Source organism: Gossypium hirsutum, chromosome A05 (assembly GCF_007990345.1).
Source record: "Gossypium hirsutum isolate 1008001.06 chromosome A05, Gossypium_hirsutum_v2.1, whole genome shotgun sequence".
NCBI lineage: Eukaryota > Viridiplantae > Streptophyta > Magnoliopsida > Malvales > Malvaceae > Gossypium > Gossypium hirsutum.
The window spans coordinates 17,579,500-17,603,392 of record NC_053428.1 but is presented as its reverse complement, the minus strand read 5'-3'; the positions used below and the strand labels follow the sequence as shown (position 1 = coordinate 17,603,392).

At 37.1% G+C, this 23,893-nt stretch overlaps 2 protein-coding genes and 1 pseudogene across 5 annotated transcripts; 2 read left to right on the top strand and 1 right to left on the bottom strand.

Annotated features, from left to right (window-relative positions):
- Window positions 1-710: 710 nt before the first annotated feature.
- On the top strand, window positions 711-3,789 carry LOC107905765 (catalase isozyme 1-like; annotated as a pseudogene).
- Window positions 3,790-7,787: 3,998 nt separating this feature from the next.
- Window positions 7,788-12,886, top strand: LOC107905764 (protein NLP4). 3 transcript variants are annotated; one of them, XM_041113714.1, is made up of 7 exons: window positions 7,857-8,499; window positions 8,571-8,647; window positions 8,953-9,892; window positions 10,260-10,307; window positions 10,396-11,377; window positions 11,606-12,487; window positions 12,593-12,886. In XM_041113714.1, exons 3-7 carry the CDS (start codon window positions 9,038-9,040, stop codon window positions 12,652-12,654), a joined length of 2,829 nt encoding a protein of 942 aa, XP_040969648.1. In that variant the 5' UTR covers window positions 7,857-8,499; window positions 8,571-8,647; window positions 8,953-9,037; the 3' UTR covers window positions 12,655-12,886. The 3 variants fall into 3 exon arrangements, with proteins under 3 accessions (XP_016688003.1, XP_040969648.1, XP_040969649.1); XM_016832514.2 differs by lacking the exon at window positions 8,571-8,647 and having other exon boundaries at window positions 7,788-8,499; XM_041113715.1 differs by lacking the exon at window positions 8,571-8,647 and having other exon boundaries at window positions 7,858-8,499; window positions 11,606-12,886.
- An 835-nt stretch (window positions 12,887-13,721) lies between these two features.
- LOC107905761 (ankyrin repeat, bromo and BTB domain-containing protein DDB_G0293800) lies at window positions 13,722-22,781 on the bottom strand. 2 transcript variants are annotated; one of them, XM_016832509.2, is made up of 9 exons: window positions 22,208-22,781; window positions 21,696-21,732; window positions 21,528-21,582; window positions 16,388-16,433; window positions 16,198-16,296; window positions 15,466-15,534; window positions 15,051-15,381; window positions 14,829-14,933; window positions 13,722-14,668 (listed from the first exon to the last, which is right to left on the bottom strand). In XM_016832509.2, exons 1-9 carry the CDS (start codon window positions 22,658-22,660, stop codon window positions 14,574-14,576), a joined length of 1,290 nt encoding a protein of 429 aa, XP_016687998.1. In that variant the 5' UTR covers window positions 22,661-22,781; the 3' UTR covers window positions 13,722-14,573. The 2 variants fall into 2 exon arrangements, with proteins under 2 accessions (XP_016687998.1, XP_016688000.1); XM_016832511.2 differs by having other exon boundaries at window positions 21,531-21,582.
- Window positions 22,782-23,893: the final 1,112 nt, after the last annotated feature.

The following is a 23,893-nucleotide window of genomic DNA, read 5'->3' as shown; positions in this document are numbered from 1 at the left end:
TATTTAAAAAACTTGAAAATTAAATAAGAGAAATTTGGAGGGCCAAAAAATTATTATCCCTTAATTTTTTTTCTAAAAAACACCATATAATATATATGTATTATTTGGATATAAGTATATAACCATATAATGTAACATTAAAACCACCGAACTTTTGTCCAAAAAATAAAAAATAAACCACCGAACTGAATAAGTTGTACTCCGTCAAAACCACTACATTTCACTTCCTCCGGCTCCTTTACCTGCTCTGCTCCCCCTTTGCTTATGGATCCCTACAAGGTATTCTTTTTCTTCTATTTCTATTATAGTAATTTTTATCGTTCGCTTGATTAAATTCGACTCTCTCTTTCTTTTTCTGATGTATCAACTTCCTCATTGAATCAAATCGAGTATGATGTGTCCCTTCTTTCATCTTTGTTGATTTTTCTTTGTTTTTGTTTTTGTTTTTTTAAATTGGACTTTTGTGACAAACTGTTGCCTGCTTCCTCATGGGTTCTTCAAGATTTGTTTCTTGAGGTATTGGGAATTGGACGAGGAATCATGAAATATATTTCACTTCCAAGCATAAAATATCAATCATTTCAACCAAGCTTCTTTCTGATGATATCTTTGTTGTTTGATGAAACAAGTTGTAATTTTCTTTTTGCACTTCTCTGCAGTTTTATCTTTAGTTACTGCCTAATCATTCTTTTATTGGTATTCTGAATTGGATGATGCAGCACCATCCTTCAAGTGCTTTCAATTCCCCATTCTGGACAACCAATTCTGGTGCTCCAATTTGGAACAACAACTCATCACTCACTGTTGGACCCAGAGGTATATTTCCTTTTTTATTTCCATAAGAAGATTCACGACCTTGACCGTCAGATTATCAGTCATGAATTTTTTTTGAGCGGTCTTCCATAACCAGCATCTGCATCCTCGGTGTTATGGTGTCCTTATGTTATCATATCTGACCGCATGGCTGATATAGTAGTTTCATGCAATGCATTACCTCAAATATTCTTCCATTTTCTGCATGTTGGGCGGGGGACTGAGGTTTGCAGCTAGCATTTTTGTCAATCAATTATAAAACTTGAAGGACAGTCGAAACTCTTTGTGGGAATAATTTTCTTTTGAATACATGTTGTTAACAATATGGATCCTACACTTCCTCTTTGACAGGTCCAATCCTCCTTGAGGACTATCATCTGGTGGAAAAGCTTGCCAACTTTGACAGAGAGAGGATTCCAGAACGTGTTGTCCATGCTAGGGGAGCCAGTGCAAAGGGTTTCTTTGAGGTCACCCATGACATTACTCAGCTTACATGTGCAGATTTTCTGCGAGCCCCTGGCGTTTAGACCCCTGTTATTGTACGTTTCTCAACTGTTATCCATGAGCGTGGAAGCCCGGAAACCCTGAGAGATCCTTGTGGTTTTGCAGTGAAGTTTTACACCCGAGAGGTAAGAGTTCACCTGCCATCTCCTTTCTGTCTCTAATCTGGTTAGCAATCTAAAGGGCACATTTAGTGCATTCTAATTTGTAAAGTTAAAAGAATTTTAGAGTGCTTGTAACTTTTGCTAAATCAGTTAAAAAGTTAAAACATGCTTTGAGGATTTTCTTATATGTTTCATTTTATAATTGTCTTTGTTGGGTTTAAGGCTGAGTTAGTGAATACAATCCCGAGTCTCTAATGCATTACTTCGTTGAAATATGATTTGTTCTCCAACTTGCGTGTCTCTTTTTATTCTAAAATTTTTGATGTAAACTCAGGGTAATTTCGATCTCGTTGGAAACAATTTCCCTGTCTTTTTTATTCGTGATGGAATGAAATTCCCTGATATGGTCCACGCTCTTAAGCCCAACCCCAAGTCTCACATCCAGGAGAATTGGAGGATCCTTGATTTCTTCTCACACCATCCCGAGAGCTTGCACATGTTCACTTTCCTGTTTGACGACTTAGGTGTTCCTCAAGATTATAGACACATGGAAGGTTCTGGTGTGAATACCTATACTCTGATCAACAAGGCTGGGAAAGCGCACTATGTGAAATTCCACTGGAAGCCCACTTGTGGAGTCAAATGCTTGCTAGAAGAAGAGGTAATCAAGGTTGGAGGATCTAATCACAGCCATGCCACTCAGGATCTCTATGACTCAATTGCAGCTGGCAATTATCCTGAGTGGAAGCTTTTTATCCAGACAATAGATCCTGACCACGAACAAAGATTTGACTTTGACCCACTTGATGTGACCAAGACCTGGCCTGAGGACATCTTGCCCCTTCAGCCTGTTGGTCGCTTGGTTTTAAATAAGAACATTGACAACTTCTTTGCTGAAAATGAACAGCTTGCATTTTGCCCTGCTATTGTGGTTCCTGGAATTTACTATTCAGATGACAAGTTGCTCCAGACTCGTGTCTTCTCCTACTCTGATACCCAGAGGCACAGGCTTGGACCAAACTATCTGCAGCTCCTGGCTAATGCTCCCAAGTGTGCTCATCACAACAATCACCATGAAGGTTTTATGAATTTTATGCACAGGGATGAGGAGGTACTTTACTCTTTTTCCATTAATTTCCCTTAGCAAATAATGGATTCCATAATGTGCTAATGAGATGAATTAAATATATATGTTTGTTTACAAGAGCAGCACAGATCTTTAACTTGCATGCTGTAGTCGTGATGATCAGTGCTCTGATCAGATGCTATTATGCTGTTTTTCAGATAAATTACTTCCCTTCAAGGTATGATCCTTCCCATCATGCTGAGAGGTTCCCTATCCCTCCTGCTCTTTGCACTGGAAAGCGTGAGAAGGTCAGTTCCTCTTCGAAGTGGTGTTTGTGATTTCAGCTAATTTTAGCAATGTGGTTCATTTTTATTCAGTTGCATGAATTTATATGTATGTTTTTACACAATCCTATTCCACACAACCATTGACTTGACTTTTTTAAATGTTGATGTAAAAGCTGCAAAAGCAGCATTGGAAGTAATTTATACTTTCCCACCATGCAATGAGCAATAGCAAAACAGCACGTTTGTCTGGTTTCTAGGCATGGGGAAGACAGTAGGGGATAAACATTCTCTTTTTCTTTTTTCATTTCTGTTTAACTTGTAGTATGCAACCTTAAAACATTATCTACAAATTGCTATATGTTTTGTTTCTGGAAGTAATGAACTTATCAAGTCTTTTGGTCACAGTGCATTATTGAGAAGGAGAACAACTTCAAACAGCCTGGAGAGAGATACCGATCCTGGGCACCCGACAGGTTATAATTGGGTTCCCAACTATTCTAAATTAAAGTAAATGGAATAAAAAAAAATGCGAGTCTCAAAGTTTCTTTTTTGCTGCAACTAGGCAAGAGCGGTTCATCAACCGCTGGGTCGATGCCTTGTCTGATCCACGTGTCACTCATGAAATCTGCAGCATATGGATCACATACTGGTCTCAGGTTGAATGCTTTTTCCCGTTAATACTTGTCAATTTATATCTCTATGTGAGCTTTATAGGCCCAACCTTTGGACTTAGCTTACTGATAGTATTATCCGTGATGGGCATATGATACAGGCTGATAAATCGTTGGGTCAGAAGCTAGCATGTCGTTTAAATGTGAGGCCAAGCATTTGAAAGGACTGTTGACCTGGATGCTTTGGAGTTCCCCAGGGTAAGGACTGACTGTAGAAACGCCCATCTGGTTCTTTGGAAGCATAAACTTATTGATCCTTTTGTTCTTGTGCCATATTGTAATACCGAACAAGCTTGTAATAATATTGTCTTTGTCGTTTGTAATAATATTGTCTTTGTCGTCTCTTACTTCATGCTCCGACTAGAAATATGTTCTGAAAAGATTATAGCAATGGTAATGGTAATGGCAATGGCAAACCTTAGATTCCCCGCGGCACCAAAACTGGGAAAATAGTAACACCACTTGTAAATTGTAATATCTTTCAACATTCAAGCTTACTTGTATTTAGGGGTGAGCGTTCGATTGAATCGAATCGAATGAAAAAATTTTGAGTTAATTGCGTTGATGAATCATATTTTATCATCTTAATTTGATTTGAAATTTTCTCGAATCGAGTCAACTGAGATGGAATTCGAATCGAATCGAATCAAATATATTTGTTCGAGTTAAATTTTAAAAAATAATTTTGGGTCCTTGTAACTAGTGTCACCTATCGTAATAAAATTTGTCCACCTTAATCAAAATTTTTATTAACTTTCATCACCTCATAATTTATTTATTAATCTTTTATATACGGGTTAGCTTATTTGTTTGCTTAGTTTTTTCAATTATCTTTAGATTCTTGTCACTATGTATTTTGGAATTAAAAAATATATTAAATGTAAAAATATGATTTTTAATAAAAGTTATTTTAAAGATAAAATGTGAAATTGATACCAATATAAAATTTTAACATGAATATTTAATGGCATAATTAATAATTTAATTTTAATATAAGTATTCAATATGACTAAACAATTTAATAATATAAATAATATAAAATGTGAAATTTAATTTAATAATATAAATAGTAGATATAAATAAAATTATTACTATTTATGTTTAGGGATTTTTTTGGATAATTTTGATTTTTTATTTGAGAGTAAAAGGTGAGAAGTAAAAAATTAGGGAGAAAATAAAAAGTTTTTGGGATAAAAGTTTGAGGAAAAGTAAATAGGGGAGTAAAATTTTGGAGGGAAAATATTAAAAAAAATTGGGAGGATGGATTTGGGGAAGATGGGAGGTGAGATTGGAAGGAAGTAAAAGTTTTAGGGGGAAAGTGGGAGGGAGTAAAAATTATGGGTGAAAATAAAAAGTTTTGAGGGTTTTGGGGAGTAAAATTTTGAGAAAAAGTAAATGGGAGAGTAAAATTTTGGTGGGAAATGGATTTTGGGTAGATTGGGGGGTTGGGATAGAAGGGGAGTAAAAGTTTTGGGGGAAAGTAGAAAGGAGTAAAAGTTTTGAGGGAAAAGTAAAAAGATTTGGGAGTTTGGGGTAAAAATATAAAATACTATAGTTTAATATTTGAATTATTCGAATTATTCGAGTTATTCGAATTCGAAAATTCAACTAGATTCGAACTCAAAATTCAAAAAAAATTCGAGTTGACTCGAATAACTCGATTCGTTTAACTCGAAATTCGAATTTTTTTTATTTTTTCGAATCGAATCGAGTTTTGCTCACCCCTACTTGTATTGACTTTGTTTATTATATGTTCAGAGGCATGTGCTTGCTGTTTATCATTATCGGACCATCTCCAACATTCGGACAGCTGCTGTAACTAAATTAATCTAGGGAGAGAAAACAGATTTTAATGGGTTGACAAAATAATCTGAACTTGTTGAATTTTGATTCAACCCAACTGTATGGTTTTTCTTTGAATGCGGATTGGACAAGGAAACCTTTTCTCATTTTGAAGCTAACAATTGATTCTCATCAACCTCTCCTTATCACTAAGAAGGCTAAATAATGTATTTTGTTTTTAATTTAATGGAAATTAAACCACACACTTATAAGGGGGAAACACAGATATGTCACTTTAATATTTGTTAATTTGAATGCATTGCAAAAATATAAAACTCTTGAAATTGAATTCGGGCTACGTTTGAAACCCTAATAATTGACACTATGATACAAAACTCTTGAAATTGAAGTTAGTCCATGCAAAAGTTTGGAGATTCTCAAGTGAAATTTGGGTGTAATGGAATGTTGATATTAGAAACTAAGATACTCAATGTTGCAAGTCAATATGTGCATATTCATTGTAGGGATAAGGGAGATAGTATTGTTGTTGTTCATGGTAGTCTGAATGCTGCCAAATATAGACTATTTTGGGATCAACCCTATAAGTTGGTTCCTTAGGCAGATGAACTCTGGTCCTTAGGTAGTGATTTTAATTTAGTTAGGTGATGAGAAGAGCGCAAGGGGGTGCTCTCAACAAAAATGGAGTGTGTTCTTGCCGTTTTAGGTTTATTGCTACTTGGCAAAATCACCCGAAGTTTGCTGAGTTTCATAAATCTATTGGGAAGGAAGATGGGGATATCGCTACCAATGTTGAATGTTTCACTAGTGAAATTAAGGTTTGGAACAAAAATGTTTTCAGCCATATGAGGAAGCGGAAAAGGTAGTAGTTGGTAAGGATTACTAGTGTCAAGATGGTGTTAGACGGTTCATCTGAATTACCGTTTAAATTTAGGTAAGTAATTAGTAATTGACTATGATGACGTATTGTCTCACATGGAAAGGTTGTGGCACTAAATGTTAAGAAGGAAGTGGCTTAGTAGTGGGGATAGAATTATCTATTTCTTTCATGATAGCACTATTAATAGAACACGAACTAATACCATTAAAGATTTTAAGCTTAGTGATGGAGGGAATGGATGAGCAAAATTTGATTTAATTTGAAAAAATCGAAAAAAATTAGAATTTCGAGTTAAACGAATCGAGTTATTCGAGTCAACTCGAATTTTTTTCGAATTTCGAGTTCGAATCGAGTTGAGTTTTCGAATTCGAATAACTCGAATAATTCAAATATCAAACTATAATATTTTACATTTTTACCTCAAACTCCCAAATCTTTTTACTTTTCTCTCAAAACTTTTACTCATTCTCTCTTTTCGCCAAAATTTTTACTCTCTTTCCATCCCAATCCCCCAATCTACTCAAAATCCATTTTCTACCAAAATTTTACTCTCCCTCCCTTCCCATCCCACCTCCCATCTACCCCAAACCCATGTCTTCCAAATTTTTTTAATATTTTCCCTCCAAAATTTACTCCCCCATATACTTCCCCTCAAACTAAAACAAGTGGCTACTAATTTTTGTATAGATAATTTTACTTGCTTTCCATAGATTTAAGAGATACGATTTCAATTGTTCGGGTAATTTCATTCTGATAAGAAATTTAAGGAGGAGGTATTTAACATGTCGTTGTTAAAAGCAGTTGATATTTATGGGATGCATGCTTCACTTACTCAAAGAAATTGGAACTTGTATTGCATTTTTGTTTTTTTTTAAAACCATGGTGGCTGCGGAACTTGATGGGTGGCTAAATTTGACACTATTAGCCCTGTATCAAAAGTATTGATAGCCCAAAATCAGTCAATCAATTTCCTCCAATTAATCTATATGCGATCCTTTATAAGTTTGTAACCAAAGTCATCGTAAACAATACTAAAGTAACGTAAACTTATCTCACTCAAAACATATAATTATCCACAGGGTCAATAAACAATTTTTGAAGCTAGAAATTGAATCTCATCAACTTCACCTTTTCTATTGGAGTCATCCTTATCATTAAAAAGGGTTAATAATATCCTTTTTTTAATTTAATGCTCATTAAAGCACACTCTTGTAAGGGGGAAAACACAAGGTTTTATATTATATAGAGATTAGTAGATACGTTAATTAAGGTGATGAGTAGAATATTTTTTAAAACAACCTTAAACATTTGACAAATATGTAAATTCATTATTAGTCAAATAGAATTAACTAAATTTTTACTTGACTATGATTGTGTAATCGAATAACAGTGAAAAAAAATTTCAATATCATCACTTTAACAACAGAAATTAATGGTCCATAAAAGTAGAAGACCAAATGATGCAAATTAAAGTAAAGTGATTAAATCTAAAATTGCAGCACAGTAGAGGGCTTAAAACCAGAATTAGACCTGATAATTTTAAACAAAGAGACATCAGTGGCTACCCTGGTCTCTTCGCTCTTCAGCGTCAGCGTGGATAACACACGCCCCACTTGCACTTGCAACTAAAATTCATTTTAACTCTCACCGCAAATTCTTTAATCCAATACAAAAATAACTTAACCGTGGAAGCAAGCTGGTTGTGGGAAAGGAATAAGGGAAAGGGAAAGCATCTCAACTCAAAAGGAAAAAGGACTTGAAAGATCAAGTGGTAGAGTGATGGTGCACACGAAAGCAACCATTTTTGCCACTTGAACAATTCTGGTTCAACTTCTTATTTTAATAATACAACAACAACAACAATGCCCTCCATTCCGTTATTAATTTAATCAAAGTACAGCATGAGCAAAGCAAAGCGGATTAGCCGTTCCGTTTGTTCTTCTCCAAGGGTGGGCTTAAAAAAGTCTGCCTTCTTCTCATTGAGAATTTCAAGGCCCAAGGAAAAGGATTTGTTTATGCGTGGGATGTGGGGACTGCTGCTGCCACTGACAGCCAATGCATCAAAGGCCGAATCTTGGGGAGATAATACCTATGACTATGAGAGACAAGTACAGCTCTTATCCTAGGGAGTTTTGAAGATTGAACCGATACACCCTGTAATCTTTTCTTTGTTGCTGACGTTCTTCACCTGTTCCTGTTTCTTCAGACAGTTTTCTTTTTGAGGCTGCCGCTGTTTCAACTTCCAAGAGCGAATATATATATATTTATATCTCGGAAAATAAACAATTTGGTATGGTCAATGGTGATGTAGTACTCGTTTGAGATTTGGCCATTTGGGGTGTCTTGGAGAATATCCGCATAGTACGGAGACTACATGGTGAGTTGCTGCCATCTTTTGTTCTTCTTTTGCTCGGTTTTAATGGCTAAAAATGTTTTGGGCTATATTAGTCCTTAAACCAGAGCAGTTGAACGAGAATCTTGAATGAAGAAGTGCTGAAGCTTGAAGGAATCTGCTTATGTCAATAGTGGGTTCTTATATCTTTCCTTATTTTGTTCTCGTTTTGACTTTGCATCATGAAATACGGTGCTCCTAACTTTGGGATTTATCCGCTCATTGATTCTTTTCTTACTTACTGCTGATTTGCACTTCTCTTTTTGTTTTTTCTTCCCGTTTGACTGATATTGGGATTTATCCACTCATCTTTATATGATTGATACATATTAATTATCTCATTGCCTTAAGCTTTTAGTCGATTAGCTTTGCTGTTTCCAGTTCTCTTTAGAATCTCAGCTTTCTTATGATCGGTCATATCTGTGTCAATATGGACAGATTATCTAGTGAAGACTGGAATTGATACTAGAAGTTATTGTTAAGTTTGAGTTGACATAAAGATCATCCTCTAAAATTAAGTGTCATGGAAGATTCCATTCTGTCACCAGTAATGCAGTTGGATTACATGGATGAATTGTTGTTAGATGGATGTTGGTTGGAGGCAAGCCCAACAGAGGGATCTGATTTCCTTGATCCTAATGCTTTCTTTGATCCCACATTTGAATGGCCTACTTTGGACTCTAATGGTGGTGATTTGGGTGGTAGCCTCTTTCAAGGAGAGAATCAAATATCTTTCTTGCCTGGATATCCACATATGAATGAAAATCATTCTCAAGGTGCTCATTTGAGCCCTAACTTGGATGATGTCGATGGCATGAGTCGCAATCTACATGGTGATTGTATGACCAATACTTCTGAGCTGAGTAGAAGATGGTGGATTGGACCCAGAACTAATCCAGGTCCTTCAACCTCTGTAATGCTGAGGTTAATTGGGGCACTTAATCATATAAAAGATTCTGAAAAAGAAACAGATGTCCTTGTACAACTATGGCTACCTGTAAATAAAGGAGGTAGGCGTATTTTGACTACCAGTGAGCAACCCTTTTTACTTGATCCCAACAGCCAAAGGCTTGCAAGTTATAGGAACATTTCTGTGAAATATCAGTTTCCAGCAGAGGAAGATTCCAAGGACATGGCAGGACTGCCTGGTCGTGTTTTCTTGAGTAAGGTCCCAGAGTGGACTCCTGATGTCCGATTCTTTAGAAGTGATGAATACCATAGAGTTGACCATGCTCAACAGCACGGTGTCCGTGGAACCTTTGCTCTTCCTGTATTTGAACAAGGTAATAGAACTTGCTTGGGTGTTATTGAAGTTGTGATGACAACCGAGAAAATCAAGATAAAGCCAGAGATGGAGAGCGTTTGCAAAGCATTAGAGGTAATTTCTTTTACCTGTTTGATCAATATTTTCTATTCTGCTTGTTCAAACTTGATGAACTTTTAGTGCTTGTCCCCTTACGTTTCTCCCTGTAGATTTGCTCTTTATTACCTCCTTGGTTACCACATATGATAGGAGTAATTGTAAATATTGTTGACGCTGTTGCAAGCCACACTGTTAATTGCATCCCCCATTTTGAACTCTAAATGAAAACTTGAATTTGTTTCTCTTCTTTTTTGTTCCCATGATTTTTCATTTATACTATGTCTTGAGCTGTTGTGATTAACTTTGTGCTTATTGTTGCATTTTGGAGCATTCAGTTCAAGTCCTGATAATGCCCCTTCATCCTGTTTTTCTTTGTAAGCAGGCTGTCAATCTTAGGAGTTTTACAGCTTCCAGCACTGGAAACATACAGGTAATTTCTTGCAGTTATGGGATAAATTTAATTGGTAACAGTTCTAAACTTGTTCTTGCATTTAAGTGTTAATCTCACTTTTTATCAGGCATGCAATAGTTCCTACCAAGCTGCCCTACCTGAGATCAAAGAAGTTCTAAAACGTGCTTGTGAGACGCACAGATTACCTCTGGCTCAGACTTGGGTTCCTTGTATGCAGCTAGGTAAAGAGGGTTGCCCGCATTCCACTGAGAACTACTTTCATTGTGTGTCTACCGTGGATGATGCTTGCTATATAGCTGAGCCCAATATCCGGGGTTTTCATGAGGTTTGCTCTGAGCATCACTTGTTAAAAGGTCAAGGTGTTGCTGGAAGAGCATTCATGACTAACCAGCCATGTTTCTCAACTGACATAACCTCCTTTAAGAAGACCGAATATCCTCTTGCACACCATGCAAAGATGTTTAAATTGCATGCCGCTGTTGCGATACGTTTCCGATGCATTCACACTGGTAAAGCAGACTTTGTCTTGGAGTTCTTTTTACCTGCGGATTGCCGAGATCCTGAAGGACAAAAGGAGATGCTTAATTCATTATCCATCATTTTACAGCAAGTATGCTGTAGCTTACGAGTTGTAACAAATGAGGAGCTAGAGGAAGATAGAGATATGGCAGTTAGTGAAGTTATAGCCTCTTTAGATGGCACACCTAGTAGAAAAGAGTTATCAGAAGATCAGTGCACTTATCATTCAGAAAAGTATTCAAGAGAAAGTTCATCTTGGACTGTCAGTCTCACTGAAGTTAATCAGAGCAGTAGCACTAGCACTAGCACTGCCATGAAACTCAGAAAAGGAAAACCAAGGGCGACATGGGATGAGAAATTATCCAAGGTGAAGCAGCACAAAAAACAGATTAGCCTTAGAGGAAGTGTTGAAGGTGGAGACTCTACTATAAATGAGATTAGCTTTTCGAGTGCGACTAGGAGAAAAACAGGACAGAAGAGACGTAGCAAGGCAGAAAAAACAATCACATTGCAAGTTCTCCGCCAATATTTTTCTGAAAGCCTAAAAGATGCAGCAAAAAGCCTTGGTGGTAAGTGTCAATGGATATTTTGGTTGTAGTGTAAACTTGGTAGATAAATGGCCTAATATTATGTCTGCTTAAAAGAAGCTGCTGATGAAAAATGGAGACAGGAAAAAGGTTAAAAGCTGTATGTGATCTAGTATGGCATGGTATACTAATGAAGATAAAATGTAAATGTTGCATGTTATTTCTCTATAATTTGATGTTCATTTCCTGTTTTCTTTCAATATTTTTCAGTGTGCCCCACAACTTTGAAAAGAACCTGTAGGCAACATGGAATAAAACGCTGGCCATCTCGAAAACTCCACAAAGTTGGAAACTCCTTAGAGAAACTCCAACACGTCATTGATTCAGTACAAGGTGTGTCCGGTGCTTTTCATATTAGCTCCTTGTACCCAAAATTCCCAGAGCTGGCCTCGCCAAGACCATCAGGAAAGAGTACATCCTCAGCCTCAGTCTTGGGACTGAATGATAAGCCAAAGCAAAAGCCCATACTGCCTGAGGGTGGTAATTTTGTGTCCCAAGCTGCTACTTCAAATTCACCCTCCTCCTCTTGTAGTCAGAGTTCCAGTTCAAGTCACAGCTGTTCCTCTGGAACGCATCAACCTTCAAAGTTTAACATATCTGGTAATGGAGGTGTTATAATAGGAGAGAACTCTGGGAATGGTGAGCTGAAAAGGGTCACAAATGACACAGAGTTGCATACCTTAAGTCAAGAAGGACTAAAGCTCTTCCCAAGATCACAGAGCCCTGCATCTGTTAAGGAACAGCTTATCTCTGATAGTATTCAACCCGTAATTACAGAGAATAATAGTCAAGTTGCTCAGGATTTGGATGCTCAAACTCAAAAGGTAAAGGTCACGTACGGAGATGAGAAGATACGTTTCCGCATGCAAAGTAAATGGCGGCTTAAAGATTTATTGCTTGAAATTACAAGAAGATTCAATATAGATGATATAAGTGGATTTGATCTCAAGTACTTAGATGATGATTCTGAGTGGGTGTTATTAACATGTGATGCTGATTTGGAGGAGTGTATTGATGTATGTAGATGGTGTGAGGGAAACACAATTAGACTCCTATTGCAAGCTTCTCATCATCATTTGGACCGGTCTTCAGGTAGCACTTGTCCTTCTTGATCTAAAGTATCGTGAATGATTTGGATTTGGTTCTAATCGAGAAAAACAATGTTTTCGAGATAAAAAATCTTATTGCTGGATGCAGTGCTGAAGGAAACGCTCGTTTCCGGCTTTCTTCACATGGCACTTGCAGAAGAAGTACAATAAAGGAAATACTTGTGACAGGATTCGGTTTGATGACCATGTTCTGCATGGCCGAAGCCGGTTTTAAGTTTAAAAGTTTCATCCAACCTTAAAGCTGCATCTGTTCTTGTTGCTGGGGTTAGTCACACGTGTAATCTCACCTTCTCTGGGTGAAATTTATTTTGCTGTATATACTAAGAAACTCTCAAGTTAGTGAAAGTGCTAGTAAACTAGTACAATTCAGGAGCTTTTTTAACATTGCCTATACAAGTTTTACATGCATGCTACTGTTCCTGGGGTTTAAACAAGTCTCTTGGCTATTGATCTTCAGAAATGAGAATTACTGACCCTACCCTACCTCGTAAAGAATGAATATACGAGAATGTGTAAGACCAATGCAAGACAACTTATATATGATGATGAAAACTATGATTTTATATTTTCAAGAAATTCTTATGTAAGTGCTGATCTAGAATTAACATAACCGCGTATATGCTCTCAACATATTATGTATGTATATATTATTTTCATTTACAAAAAAATTAAAAAAAGAATTTAGTGAAAGCCTCTGCAGAAAGAGAATCTCGGAAGAGAAAATTAGTGCATTCAATGTGTTATCAACAAGGATGACCGTTAAAATTAAAATATTTGGGGTGCTCACAGGTAAAATCTTGAGTTAAAATGATTTAAATTGCATTATTAATTTTTTAGAGGGTCAAAAATAAAATTTTCCATTTGACCATTAAAAATATTAAATCTCAACTCATTCAATCCATGGACAAGTTATTTTCTTCTATTACAGTCCAGCCATGTAATGCAACATTACATAATCAATAAGTCTATTTATTTACATTTTATTTTTTGTGCAAAAATCATCAAGGTCTAGAACCAATACAAACGATATTTAATATAAATAATGAAATTTTATTTATATTAATTTGTTCAAAAAATTACGAATAAATTTACATTTATGGCATTAAATCCTAACACAATTTGCATAGCTTCCTTCGTTGGAATGGTGTAAGCAGAATCCTTAATAGCACATGCTATAATTGTGGTGCAATATAATAGCTTACATAAGGGTAATCTGCTAAAAATTGAAGGCTTAATCACATTGCATAATGTATGTGGGAATTGTTTGGAGAAGAGTCCAAATGGTGTAAAACCTGATCCTATGACTTCCGAGGAATTCAACAGACCTTCCAAAGAAGAATGTAGTAAGTAAATTCGACCAAATCTTAACATTCGTATACAGGCGTAGACCTAATACTACAATTAGCACAAACAAGCCACAGCATATGGAAATAGTGTTTGCTAATTATTAAAGCTGCAATGCTAAATATGGGCACTGGGGTGAACCAATTGGATCACTAGAACTAGGTGAACACGGCGCCAGAAATCTCACATTAAGATCAGGGGCAAATGGAAGGAAATTCGGTTCATTATAGGAACTCCGCTGAAGCCCGACTTTAGTTGCCACCGCATGTGACACCATTTCAGGCTCCACAGCCATTGCATTTCCAGAATGTAAAGCGATTGAACTATCCGCCAACTTGGCCTCTTTTGGAAGAAAATCAATAGCACCCAAAACCATGACATGCGTTGGAGTTGGCACTGAAGTCTTTTCAGACAAGGAATTTACACATTGTGTTACCAACTCCGTTTGAGAGGAATAACCAAACCCAAACCCACCAATAGAACCATTGATACCTGAGTGCAGTACAAGACTTTGCTGTAACTGATGAGAAGGTTCCAAAGTCGAGTCATTTTGAGAATTTAGGCCTCTAACAGCTTCCATGTCTTCTCTACCTTGCAAAGGAGGGTTATCAGATAGAGAATTCGGAGATCTCTGCTTATCAGAAAAGGAACATTGTGGCTGCTCAACTGTCCTGTTTTCTCCAACCCATCCAGGACTAAACTTGAGTCCACTAGGCAAAACACTTTCAATTTTCCTTGTAGCAATTTTCCAAACTGGTCCAATAATTGCAGCAAAACGTGCCAAGCTTGTAGCATAACCATTTTCTGCACTTAAACCAACCTGATAGACAATGAAAGGGGAAAAAAGGGTTACCATTTTCCGCAATCAAACCAACCTGATAGACAATATAATTGACCAAAATAAAATTTAGGGAGATTAAAAGAATTCGTCAATATAAGGGATTGAGCATTCTATTCTCCATCCAAGGTGGAAAAGGTACATTGCTCATGTCCAGAAGTCGATGAGTGGTTGTAGGTGTCATGCCTGTCCTCATCTACTGCAAAACGTTTCATCCCATACTTCATCACAGCCCTCACAACAGAAGCTACAAAATGAGAGAAAAATAGCTCAATATGAAATATAGAAAATATGTAGTTAACATTTCACACAAAAAAGGTTAAAGACTCAAGGATATTTATATAAAGTCAGATAAATACCAAACCTGGAAATTCATTCTCCCATTCAGACGAACAAATGGCATGATTTTCTTTGCTAGGAGAACCCCAGGAGGACCTGATGAATGTATCCGCAGGCCGTAGCTTGTGGGAACTGTAAGCGCTGGAAAGGCTGGAAGTATCTCGTCCAGCAGCTAGAGCTGCATCAGAGTACTCAGAACCAACACGGTCAATAGATGATGCTGAAACTAACGACTTTTTGAGGCTCTTTCCAGGTGACCTTCCTCTCCTCACAAATTTCAGTTGTGGTTCACCTTCATCACTATCTTGCCTCAAATTCTCAAAGTCCTTTTTGGCCAGCTCTTGCATTGATCGTGCCTACCCAACCAATCCAGATGTTTAAAATAACAGAAACCAGAGTATCATAACAAAGGAGTTAATACAATTGAGACCTAGACAAACCTGTCGAAAGTAAACTGTATCTGGTGCATTATACTGCATTGCATTCAAGCATATTAGAAAAACATCTCTCTGCACAAATAAACTTACAAATTTCAGTTGCAGTCCTAGAAACATCAAGAATATAGCCGGAAAACCATATGCAGGAAACTAAATCGCCTAAAACAAAATTTTGTTACAACATGTTTGTACAGACTATCCTCACTGGATGAGTCCAGTGCATTCATACAGACTTGAAAATCATTTCATTAGGATTTTCATCTTCTCAGTTAACCTCAAAAAGCAACTCACAGCATATATAGTTGTCTGCTAAGGAAGAGTACGCTGTATGATCCCAAGCTAAATAAAACACGTTCTGCAATCAAATTCCACAAATCATGGGCAAATCATTGGCAGTACCAATTAAATTCAATATCGTATAAATATTAAAAACAAAGGCAAAAAACATCATAGCCAACAACATTACTACAGTATTCTCAAAAGGCATAGCATGCCTCCGGTATTCAACAGGGACTTGCTTGATTGACAACACAAACTTGACTCAGCATATACATTTTCTACAAAAACACACAAATCAACCGGAGAAATCCAGAAAACATCATCAAAAACTTAATCAACATTGACGGCAGTGCAGTCAAACAACTTACTCGGCCTTCCCTTTCCACCATTTCTGAGGGTAGACAGATAGATGAACATTGTATCCACATTAGCAAAGAGAATGCTTGAAAAACAAACCTCAAATTGTCCCAAGGTAGTATAAGCTCCCTCATCAAGTTTTTTCCTGACTGCCGAAAAGTCCATTGGGTGTGCAATAATGCCATGGTAATCTGGAAGCTGTATCAAGATCAATCCAACATTATATCAGGAACCAGGATTTCACTTTTCAGTAAGCTAGATTTATGCAAGAATGAAAAACAGAATGCACCTCTTCAGGATCTACTGGTTCAGAGAATACCCCATAAGTGTCTTTCCTGGAAGTAGATTAAGTAAAAATGATCAAACTCCATCAAACGGAAGATAGGATAAGAAAAAAAAAATCAAATGAACCAAACATAACAAATACTTTTGAAGCCTGTCAAGAATGAATACTGTACAAATTTAGGAAGAAGAATTATTCTTATTTCTTCTAATCTGACTACAGCCTTTTAAAGAATAGTAGGAAAAATAAAAAGGAAATAATCTCTAGAAATTAGCCTATCCCTAAAAATTAGTAATTTGATTATGGCTAATAGTACAAGGAAATTCCTAGAACTAAGGTAGAAAATCTGCTTAATTTAAGGAATTCCAACACTCCCCCTTAAGCTGGAGTGTAGATGTTAATCAAACCCAGCTTGCCCATAATTTCTTCGAACATTTTTCTGCTCAAGCTTTTGGTTAACACGTCTGCTACTTGTTGTGTTGTAGGTAGATATGAAACACAAACTTCCCCTTTGTTAATTTTCTCCGTAATAAAGTGGCGATCAATTTCCACATGCTTGGTACGGTCATGGTGTACAGGGTTATGAGCTATGCTAACCAGGGATTTAAATAACGGTCGCGGTCGCGTTTTCGGTCGCGTTACGTTTATCGCGGTTGCGGACATAACGGATGCTATTGCGGTCATCGCAGGTGTCGCGGTCGTGAATTTTTTTAAAATTCGCACAATTTATTGTAAAACATTCCAAGCCCTTTCCACAACTTCACTACTCTCCTTACTCTCTTCAGTAACCAAGGGCTTAACTTGACCACTTAGTTCTCCAATTTTACCGACTATTGCATGGCTCCCACGTTGTTCTTTACACTTGTGCACGTGTAAATCAAACAAACTCCTCTTTGTTCTTCACTTAAATTTTTTTATCAACAAATTCAACGTTTCATTACTTGAAAACACAGAGGAAATACACCCCCAAACTACTTTCTTTCAAAATATTTCAGGAGAAAGAAAGTGAGTGCAAGTGTGCAACAGTTGTTCTGGTTTCAACAGCAACATGGATATTGCTTCAGCCTACAAGTATATCAGTTCAACTTCATCACTGTCGCTTCATGGCTCATCATCTTCATCCTTGCTTCACTTTTCCTTTGGGGAAATGTTCTCAGGCTTCTCGGATGTTCAAAGTCTCTCATTTGTTTTTCAGGTGGTCATACAATTGGCATATCCCATTGCCCGGCTGTTTCGCGCCGGTTGTACAATTCCACTGGCCCCCACAGAATCGACCCAACCATGGACAGCAAGCACGCTGAAAACCTCAAGATCTTAGCTACTACTCACTCTTGCTCAAAAGAAGGGGTGGGCTGTGAACCTAAGCTAATTCTTTTCTCTATTGTACCTGAACGGAATCCCCAACCTTCATCTCATCCTTCAATCTGATGCTGCTTTAACCACTGTAACGGAAAATAACGGGAATAGCAGCCCGTTATTCCCGCAATTGGCCGTTACCCGTTAAATTGCGGCCGCGATCCACCGCTATTGGTGTGACTCCGCTTCATACCGCTATTTTTAGCAATAGCGGTTTCGGACGGCGCCACTACCGCTATATAACGGCCGCTATTCCGATATCGGTCCGCTATTTAAATCCCTGATGCTAACTGCTGCCTGGTTGGGTTTTGTATAGGATAATTTTAGTTCTCCCATTAGCCGTTGTAACCACATTCCTTCACATATACCGTGGGACAAAGCTCGATATTCAGATTCAGCACTGCTGCGTGCCACAACAGATTGCTTTTTACTCCTCCATGTCACGAGATTACCCCAAACATAGCTGCAGTAACCGCTTGTGGAGCGCCTGTCATTAACTGCCCCTGCCCAGTCTGCATCAGTGTAGACTTCTATGCTTCGATTTACATCTTTCTTGAAATGCAACCCCTTACCAGGAGTCCCTTTTAAGTATCTCAATATCCTGTAGGCAGCTTCCAAATGTTTCTCCCTAGGAGCATGCATAAATTGACTTATAACACTTACTCCAAAAGCTATGTCCGGACGAGTGTGAGAAATTAAAGTTTTCCCACTAACCGTTGATATCTCCTCCTGTCTACCTCTTCTCCATCCTTATCAGTTCCTAATTTAAGGTTGGGTTCCATAGGAGTCTCGGCTGGTTTGCAACCCAACAGTCCAACTTCAGAAAGTAGATCAAGAACATACTTTCTTTGAGAGATTGAAATACCTGCCTTTGACCTTGCTATCTCCATTCCTAGAAAATATCGAAGATTCCCAAGTCTTTAAGTTGAAACTCAAGACTTAAGAACTCTTTTAGTCTTTCAATTTCAATAGAATCATCCCCTGTTAATATTATGTCATCTACATAGACAATGAGAATACAGCACTTCCCATTATCCGAGTGTTTGTAGAATAAGGTGTGATCAGCTTGACCTTGAGTATAATGTCTACTAGTCATGGCTTTGGCAAAACGATTAAACCATGCCCTAGGGGATTGCTTTAGTCCATACAAGGACTTCTTCAACTTGCATACTTGGCCCTTGCTTCCTTCGAATCCAGGCGGAAAATCCATATAGACTTCTTCGTTTAATTCTCCATTGAGAAAAGCGTTCTTTACATCCAATTGGATCAAAGGCCATTCTAAGTTGACAGCAATTGAGAGAAGCACTCGAATAGTATTCAATTTTGCCACCGGTGCAAAGGTTTCCTCATAGTCCAACCCATATGTTTGAGTGAAACCCCTGGCCACAAGTCTAGCCTTGTATCGATCAATTCTCCCATCTGGTTTAAATTTTGTGGTGAAAATCCACTTACAACCCACGGTCTTCTTTTCCCAGTAGGTAGTTTAGATATTTCACAAGTTCCATTGTCTTCAAGAGCCTTTATTTCTTCCAACACAGCTTGCCTCCATTTGGTTGACTTAAGAGCCTCTTCTATGTTTTTTGGAGTTTCTATAGAGTCAACATTAGAAACAAAGGCATTGTAGGATTTAGACAAGTTTCCATAAGATACAAACCAAGAAATGGGATGTTGAGTGCAGCTCCTAGTGCCCTTTCTTACTGCAATTGGAAGATAGATGGAAGATGAAGGAGGTGAAACTTCTTCCTCAAGACAGTCCTCGGGTAAAGATGGCATTGGCACTGATGTTTCTCTCTCAGGCAGCTGATGTCTCCGAGAGTATACACGAAGCCCCTGAGTTTTTTCTTGTTGTTTTTCAGAATGAGTAGGCTGTTTTTCTTCATTAGTATGGTTAATCACCCTTGTTTCTTGTTGCTGAACAGTGGAGATAGGAAAAACAGGTTCCAAAACAGGAATAACAGTGGCTGTAGGATTTTCAGCAGGTTTTGTAGTGGTGGTAGGGCTGATAGAGCCTTGAGGTATAATGAGAAGATTGCTCAAGGTCTCATCTTCACTAAGTATCTCCCCCTGAAGATGAGAGGCTGAAAAATATGGCTCATTTTCGAAGAAAGTAACATCAAGGGACACAAACATCCGGTGTAAGGTTGGAGAGTAGCACTTGTACCCTTTTTGTGTAGGTGAGTAACCAATAAAGACACAAGTGTGGGCTCTAGGATCAAGTTTAGATTGGTTAGGTTGATGGTTGTGGACAAATGCTTTGCAACCAAATGTTTTGGTTGGGAGATTAGGAACACGAAACAAGGGAAAAAATTTTTGAAGAGTATGTAAAGGTGTTTGAAAGTTTAATACCTTAGATGGGAGTCGGTTTATAAGATAACAGCTTCTCCCCATAAATACTTTGATACACCCATAGTAAACATAAGAGCACGAGCCACGGCTACAAGGTGTCTATTTTTCCTCTCGGAAACCCCGTTTTGTTGAGGGGTGTCAGGACAAGAACTTTGATGTATGATTCCTTGCTCAGAAAGATAAGGACTTAGGATAGAATTAAAGTACTCTCTCCCATTATCAGTTCTAAGGGTGTGAATATTTGAATTGAACTGGGTTCGAATCATTGAATGAAAATTTTTGAAGACTCTAGAGACTTCGAATTTTTCTTTAAGGAGATAGATCCAACAAACTCTAGTGTGGTCATCAATGAAAGTTATGAACCACCTAACCCCTGTGATGTTTTTTACTCGACTGGCTCCCCATAGATCACTGTGGATTAAAGAGAAAGGTTGAGATTGAACATAAGGTTTCAAAGGATAAGGGACACGAGTGTGTTTAGACAGTTGGCAAACTTCACAGTTCAATGAACTTATTTTCTTATTTAGAAATAGGAGAGGAAACAATTTCTTCAAGGACATGAAATTTGGGTGTCCTAGTCTACGGTGCCATAGCATGATAGAATCTTCTATTGATGTAGAAAAGGCCATCCCTTCTTGTGAACTGTTTTTGTTCCAAACATATAAGCCATCATCAACTTTAGCAGTGCCAATCATCTTCCCCGATTCTTGTTCCTGAACCACACAACCTAAAGTAGAAAATTCAACAAGTACTTTTTCATCCTTGGTAAGCTTGCTAATTGAGAGTAAATTATAGGAAAGATTTGGAACATGTAAAACTTCATCAAGGGAAAAATTTTCAGTAAGTCTAACTGTCCCCATTCCAGCTACCAGCGAGTAAGATCCATCAGCTATGCGAATCCGAGAGTGATCATGACAAGGTAAATAGGTGTGAAACAAACTTAGATTACCTGTCATGTGGTCGGATGCACCTGAGTCTAGTATCCACGAAGTTGTGATAGGTTCGTGTGTAGTATTTAAAGCAATACCGTGAAAAACTAGTGACCCACTGGCTGTAGGAATCCCGAGTAGTTTATGAAGAGCCTCAAGTTGAGTTTTGGTTAGCCGAAGTTTATGAAGAGTCTCATAGGAATTTTCGGTGTCACCCATGGGAGTAGGGTTTCTAACAGAGAAAACAGAACAAGAAAAGAGAAGAAAGAGCAGGATCTACTGAATTCCTGATGCTCTTGATACCATGTACAAATTTAGGAAGAAGAATTATTCTTATTTCTTCTAATTTGACTACAGCCTTTTAAAGAATAGCAGGAAAAATAAAAAGAAAATAATCTCTAGAAATTAGCCTATCCCTAAAAATTAGTAATTTGATTATGGCTAATAGTACAAGGAAAATCCTAGAACTAAGGTAGAAAATCTGCTTAATTTAAGGAATTCCAACAAATACCAACAACTTTTTGTATGCCAAAGGCGTCAAGGGGGTGGGGCCAGACTCCACCGGTGACTCTGTCCACATATATATGAAATAAACTTAATATAGTTAACAAAACCCAACACTTCTTTTTTCTAAGAATCCCAGAAATGCCTTTTTTTTAATGAAAAACGAGATAGATTTATACCATGAAGAGTGTCCGTCACTTTCGATAACTTTTCTCCCTGTAAATAAGATAACCCTCGTGTCAATAAATATATTTATTTAACTCCCAAGTTAAATGAAAAGAAAACTATTAAAAGAGATTTGCGTTGATTATTGAAGAATCACTGAGGAAAGTTACAGTAAAAAGCTACAACAAAGCAAAGCAAGTACCCAAAAAAAAATTTTAGTATTATTATTAAAGAAAAGACAAAACTGAAGCTTTACAGACATAAAATATCCAGTAAAATAACTTGAAGTTTTGCTGAAAATCAAATAATATCCAATAAAAAAAGGTACATGACTTAGTCAAACTCATTCGTTTATCTCCGTCGCAATCATAAAATTTCGGCACGCGAGAAGCTATTTTCGACTTCCAAAATATAAACCCTAAGATAAAATATCCAAATAAAGTAGGAAAATCCTTTTATGATTCTGTTTCAAAAACAGGACTTTAAAAAACTTGCGAATTCTATATATTAATGTATGATTAATCACCATTTGATCAGATCCAGGCTTGACGGTGGTATGCTTGTGACGCTTGAGTGACGCGTCGGGATCGTCACCATCCGCATCCCAATCGGACCCATAGGAGGCCGAATTGAGTGCCGAAGGAATCGGATAATGCTGATCAGTACGAGAAGATTTGAAGCCAAGCAATGGTTTGTGCTTCTTCTGCAGGCGGTCATCGTCGTCGTCGTCGTCTCCTCCGAAAGTCGATCCGGAAACTGGGGACCCACCGTTGAGATTTGGGTGGCGGCGAGTGGATCGGCGTTTCGAACTGATAGAAGAATTAGGGGTATTTTGAAGAAGCAATTGCGGTTGCTGCGGCTCCTGAAGTCTTTGTTGTTTGAGAGAGCGTTTTTGAAGTTCTAAAAGAGAGGGCCTTCCCTTCTTCTTCCTCTTCTTCCTTGTCTCCGCTGCTATCTCACCACCAATATCACCTCCCATTGCTTTTTCTTTTTCGCCTTTTTTTTTTCTCTCTAAACAGGCTTTCGATTTCTGTTACCATCTATACATCTATACGCTAATAGTGTCCAAACCATTCCTTCTGCCGACACCTGTCTAATTTCCAACAAAACTTTTTCTTCTTTAAATTTTAAAATAATGATATAATTTTTCTGCCGAAAATATCCTTTTGTAAAAAGTTAGGAAATAATTTAGATTATCTTACTCAAAGCAGGGATAGTAATTCAGTTAATAATTTATAATTAAGTTTTTTTTGTCGTGAAACTATGAAGAACAATATATATATTTTAAAAGCGTATCCCACCTATTTTTGACCATCCATAAAGTAAGTTATCTAATTCCACTACAATATTTCTACTGATTGCCCCAGCACAATCCATAATAATTCAACACCTCAACGAAAAACATATGCAGAGGATGAAACCTTGACTCAAACACATATAATAGAAGAAAATTTCTTTACTACCACCTTGCGTTGTAGCTTTTACCTCACTGAGGCAATTACTTCCTCGGGGTACTAGAAACTTCTATCAACAAACCTCTACAATTCAATATTCTTCGCATCTCGTCTCCCCTAATGGTACATTCCAATTTATCCTTTTCTTTTTCTGCTTTCTTCACTTTCATAGTTTTTCCCTTTGCTTTTTCACATTTTTCTTCCTTTTTCCCTTACCAGCCATTATCACCAAAATTATCCCAAATCCCACTATGAAATACAAACTAAAGAAGCCCTACCTCAAAAACTACAAATCCCAACCAAACCTATATTCGAAATTGTAACAAGAAAATCTATAAACAACAAACATCAACAAAAGATTAAAAACTTCACCTAAATATCTTTTTTGGTCCACCTAAAACCTTTAAATTATAGAAATATCTCTAGAATATCATCACTAATATTTTTTAACTCCAAGAAAAAAAATCTAAAAGTTTCACAATTTTTTTCCTGACATCCTCATCAAGTTTTATTCAATTGTCAATAATTAAACAATACATAGAGACACATTTTTTAGATGACAGTCTATCATAACCAATTAAGTCACAATTTACTTTATATATACCTTTTTTTCGTCATTAATCCACTTAATGTGTTTCCCCAATACACATCACTCATTAAATTTATATATATATTATTCAATTACTATGTATATCTTACAACACAATTATATATTGCACATTTTATCTCAAGAAATATCATTTCATAACTTTCTTTTA

Coding starts and splice junctions, on each gene's coding strand:
- LOC107905764 (XM_016832514.2), top strand. CDS start 9,038: ATGGAAGATTCCATTCTGTCACCAGTAATGCAGTTGGATTACATGGAT. Junction 9,893..10,259: donor GCGTTTGCAAAGCATTAGAG/GTAATTTCTTTT, acceptor CTTTGTAAGCAG/GCTGTCAATCTTAGGAGTTT. Junction 10,308..10,395: donor CCAGCACTGGAAACATACAG/GTAATTTCTTGC, acceptor ACTTTTTATCAG/GCATGCAATAGTTCCTACCA.
- LOC107905761 (XM_016832509.2), bottom strand. CDS start 22,660: ATGGGAGGTGATATTGGTGGTGAGATAGCAGCGGAGACAAGGAAGAAG. Junction 21,733..22,207: donor AGCCTGGATCTGATCAAATG/GTGATTAATCAT, acceptor TCTTATTTACAG/GGAGAAAAGTTATCGAAAGT. Junction 15,535..16,197: donor CTACCTTGGGACAATTTGAG/GTTTGTTTTTCA, acceptor TTATTTGTGCAG/AGAGATGTTTTTCTAATATG.